The sequence below is a fragment of the Macrosteles quadrilineatus genome, unplaced genomic scaffold (genome assembly GCF_028750875.1).
Source record: "Macrosteles quadrilineatus isolate MER2022 unplaced genomic scaffold, UCM_ALF_1.0 Scaffold_2__2_contigs__length_208266976, whole genome shotgun sequence".
NCBI lineage: Eukaryota > Metazoa > Arthropoda > Insecta > Hemiptera > Cicadellidae > Macrosteles > Macrosteles quadrilineatus.
In genome coordinates, this window is record NW_026542595.1 from 163533866 (window position 1) to 163538882 (window position 5017).

Consider the following 5017-nt stretch of genomic DNA (forward strand, 5'->3'; position numbering starts at 1 on the left):
CCGTAAATTGGATTTAAGGTAAAATGTCTCCTTAAAAATATCACATGTATTCCCTATTTAGATATCATTAGTTTAACAAGTACTTAGGGTTGCTGCAATAGAGATGGTAAACAATTTTTTTATGCAATGTATTTTGTGTAATTAACGTACTAGTTTAATGTGAAACAATAATGCATTTTACAAATTCGATCCAAATATTTTCACACACAGGCTAAACTGCAACATGAGTTAGTTTACTTTGAGAACTTAACTTCATGATAATATCATAGGGATTTTAATACTACAATTTTTTATGATTTTCTCTGTAGCACATTATATAACTTCAGTATACTAAATTATTTGTTTTTTTAATCTCTGTTAAATGATTTCAAAAGAAATTGTAAATTTCTATTTTTGGGGTCAAAAATTAGAAAAAAAACTTTTACCCCATAAACCCTCGTTTCCATACTCCGATCATGCTGGTTCGCGAACTCGTTCGAATAAATGTAGGTTTACACGTTTATACCAAATTTCATCGAAATCAGATACTTTTTTCTAGAGTTATCGTGCTAACCGACATAGATATACATCCCGCAATTTATATGGCTGCAATCAGAATTTAGGTTATGTAGCTGCTACCACAACTTAAAGAGTATATTTAAGATTTAAAGCGTATATAATTTGTTGTTCAAATCCTTATTTACATAAAATTAATATCTAATGTTGTTAGGTAAATGTCTATCACAACGTTAAACCAAAGTTTTCTAACAATTGCCTATGGTTGGAAAGCTTATAAAGTTACGCCATTTTCAACATATTTTGTTACCTTCTTGTATACAGGGCATAATATTTTCCTAAATTGTGTTCATGATAACCAGAATCACAGTTTTTATTTGATATGATTAAATGTGTTTTCAGTACGTGTTTTTACATACTTTTTTTATTCAGAGAACATGCAACCAAGTTAAGAAAGTTCGTATTCACATCATTGGGGTTTTTTCAGTTTTAATTATTGCCTTTTACCAATCATTTTTACACTTGTATTATGTTCAATAAAAAAAATCGAATATAATACATAAGAATTAAATTGTGTTATGTATGCTTTTTATTCTTTCGTACTACCTCAAGAAACCTTCGGAAGTTCATTGGTTAAAAATCTTTTACCATGCAATTGTCACTGATTGGGTAATTTTGTTAATGTACGAGTATATATAAGAACGATCTATGTACTGTATAATGGCCCGGAACCTTTCTTGCTTATACATTATCATATTTTAAAACAAGATTAAAGATATCTTGTATGCATATTTCTAATCACATACTTTTTGGGGGGAAAATATCTGTACAATGATATCCCCAGCATGTTTACACTGCATTTTGTAGATGTATTCAACACCTTATTCCGTCTTTAGGTGAGATCACTTAAAATGTAACATGATTGGTATAGCATTTCTTCAATTTCACGATAAAATATTCCTGAAATAATATATATAAAACAAAATATGACACTATCTCAAATAAACTTACCATTGCAAATTAAGACGAGCAGTATGTGAATCATAGGATTACAGAAATTTTACTGGTTACAAGAATCCAAGCTTTAGCAAAGAGTTAATTGAAGGAATCAGGTGTATTAAATATACCAAACTACACTTAATTATAACGTTTATTTACAAATCACGAATATCACTTATGTATTTACAATCATTCTTATCTAACAGCTTAAAGCTAGGTAGGTCTAGTTACTTAATTAAACCCTTGCTCGTCTGCTAGTTACATTATAATGACTAGTACATATAGAAATAAATCTCTCATTTTAAGTGATTTAAGTCAATCAATAAATTTCAGTAGTAACATCGTTAAATGAATAGTAAACTACATTAACTGAATAGTAAGGATTCAAATACACAAAAAATGCGATTACAGTGAATCCATAATCCCAAACTGAATAACGTTAAACTATTGGCAGTACTGTGTAGTCCAGCAATAAAAGTTATGATACCTTCGTAGTCTACGTAATTTAATTGTTTTAAATAAAAGATAAAGGCAAGGTACAACAATATATAATACAATAGGGTACCTCAAAATAAGTTATTCATGGATGTTTTATATTTTTGTTCAAAAATTCATATTATATTAGTTTTAATAAGTTATGTTAGACATGTACTGTAAAAAGAAAATTTAAATCAGTAATGTTGATATATTGTTTAACTTCTTTGTACATTTTGGCAATCTTTTAGTATAAGAATGGTTGAGGGAGTGTTTAATTTTAATGCTGGGCCAAATTTACAAGATTTTTAAAAGTTGATGTAATTTCATCACCAAAACCGATGCAGCTTTAAAGGGACATGTATACAACCTAAAAATCTCCAAATCAACCATCGTTAGATACGTACACTCATATAGGGGTTTTTTTTATCGGAAATGTTATGAAAATAGTTTTTGTATAAATAAATGTATGAATATATTTTTTGTCTTCCTTACAAAAACTGTAAGATAGGCATAATAATATTTTTAATGCTATCTGTTATCTTATTTAGATTTAGAATGAAATTTAAGTACATTTTTACTCACTCCTGTATCGAGTAGTAATTGCGTGATACTGCGGTGTTTTCCATTTAGTGTTTAGAGCTATAACAGTTTTACGTTACACCAATTTTAACTTGAAGATGTACCAATGAAAATGGGCTAGCAACTAATGGTTTTCAATCAATCTAATTCTTAATTGTTATTTTAATAGTAAACAATTTGTGAGTTAAACTATGGAAATCAAAATGATTGTCTAAACTGTGTGACCCTCATGGAATGAATTTTGAAGTAGCCTAAACAAATAAATTGCATTTTGTGTTAATTGTTGCTTGATTATCGGTGTTTCAATGTTCGGATCGTCTATATAATTCTTATTTTAACTAGATTCGTGTTGAGCGTTTTGTTAAATTAGATTGTTGACGTATGTAATGTGTCCTAACAATATGCCATTGCGAAAATTAAAATAATTATACGAAAAAACTTAAATTTCATAAGAATACCACCAATTAACATATTAATTTCACAGATAAATGCATATTAAAATGTATTTGTATTCAGACTACTAACTGGAATGTATTGTATAGACATTATTATTGTTTTTGATATGGTTTAAGAATTCATATTTAAAAATTACTAGTGTAGTGAGTTTGGTTTCTGCATATTTTATATGGAATGCATAACGTTCAAAGTGTTGGAGTCTCTGAAAATATTTGCTATTCTTCGATTTGTTGAAGTTTTCTTCTCTTATATCGTACATTATAACAATTGAACTACCTTCTTTACACGTTTTCACAACATTTAATGCCTTAAGAGTTTTCACAAAACCTTCAAATATGAAAGTTCTGCATAGAGAAATATTAATATACATTTGCATCTATAAATAGTTTATCATTCTCACTAATCCTAATTGATATGCATTTATGGCTCTCAGTACTTACAATAAGGCACATATCCATGGTATAAGTAGTCTTAAATTCACATAAATATTTCAACATCACGTAATAAACAATTCATCAAAGTTCAACGAGGGGTACAACAAACTGTCCAAATCCGCAGGACTTTCTTGTAGTTCTGGAGTGAACGGGTTCTTAAATACAGTCTCATGAACTTGGAGGGTAGTGGAATGATACGTCTGGCCTCTGTCACACTCCGGGGTGAGGATTGAGGTGGAGACCTGATAGAACGGAGGTAGAGGTTCAAGAGGAACGCTGGAGGTGGTTAGGGTTCTGAGCGTGTTGTCAGAGTTCCTTAAATTATCACATTCACGAACAGGAAAAGTGAGTTCCGCAGTGTTGAGAACAGTCGGCTCACAAGGAGAAATATTCCCTGAGAGACTCTTCTGGAAGAATTGGTCGTAGAAGTCGGAATGGTCGCTGATTGACGAGGGAGTCATCGAGTGTTCCCGTGGCTCTGAAGGAGTCAAGCTGTAATCGCTGAAGAACGATTCCCCATCAGACTCTCCAGGAGAATCGTTCAACGCGTTGTTCAACGCTGTGATATACTTCATGGCGAGTCTCAAAGTTGATATCTTCGTCAACTTCTCTCCGTTATCGGGATTCGGAGTCAAGTGAGGAATAGCTCTCCTGAGCGCTTCGAAGGCTTCGTTTATTTCTCTCATTCTCGATCTTTCCCTCGCGTTAGCAGTTTTTCTCCTGTATTTGCTAAGACGTCCCGGTTTCTGTTTGGATTTTTTCTTCTTCCTGGCGTTTGGTCGAGAAGTTTCGTCTTCGGAATCTTCGTCATCCTTCTTCGGGGCCGCGCGAGGTCTTAGAGAGTAGCTCTTTTCTGAAGAGTTGTTGTTAGCGTCTATCATAAGTTCCATCTCCATTGTCACCTGGATATGACACCAAATGAGCCGTAAAAAATCCTTATCAATCACTGTCTAAAATCACTTCGCACTGATAGATAATATAAGATCCACGAAAAACGTCCAAAACTAACTATATTTCCCTAAAGTTGTAATTATTACCAATAAACCCGACCACTGCAGAAACTCACATACAGTCTATCAATGAACTGGAATCACGTAAATACGTTTGTCCATCTATAGAAGCACAAGCGGAATGTTCCGTCCCGTCGAGGAGCCGGAGCCGTACTGATCTCAGAGACTGGATGCTGCAGCGTTTCTCCTGTGGACCACAGTCAGTGCTGCTCCTAGTGGCTGCTTGTAGAACTGACCACCAGTGTATTTATATCTTTATTACATTAAAGTCTTGTACCTGTTTATTTTCAGCTGCTATGTACCTGTCAGTCAAACGGACCTTGTACATACAACGTAGTATGTCTTATAGTCTAGATTTGTCTTGTAGATTATTCATGTTTTCTAGTTGGATAATATCTTACAAGATTTACATATCTGTGTCAGATTTTGACCAAGTATTCGTACCTTTATGAAATTATGATTTGTAATTCAGTAAATATTTCTTTATCTTAATGATTTTTTATAGTAGCCTAAGAGTGGTAAGATCTACTTCTATATTCAACACGAAGCGTCAAGTCTTCGATATCT

The 5017-nt window shown here is 32.5% G+C and overlaps 1 protein-coding gene across 1 annotated transcript; it reads right to left on the reverse strand.

Annotated features, from left to right (window-relative positions):
* Positions 1–1721: 1721 nt before the first annotated feature.
* On the reverse strand, positions 1722–4581 carry LOC128986208 (neurogenin-3-like). Its single transcript, XM_054406428.1, has one exon. The coding sequence runs from the start codon at positions 4334–4336 to the stop codon at positions 3503–3505; it is 834 nt and encodes a 277-aa protein (XP_054262403.1). The 5' UTR covers positions 4337–4581; the 3' UTR covers positions 1722–3502.
* Positions 4582–5017: the final 436 nt, after the last annotated feature.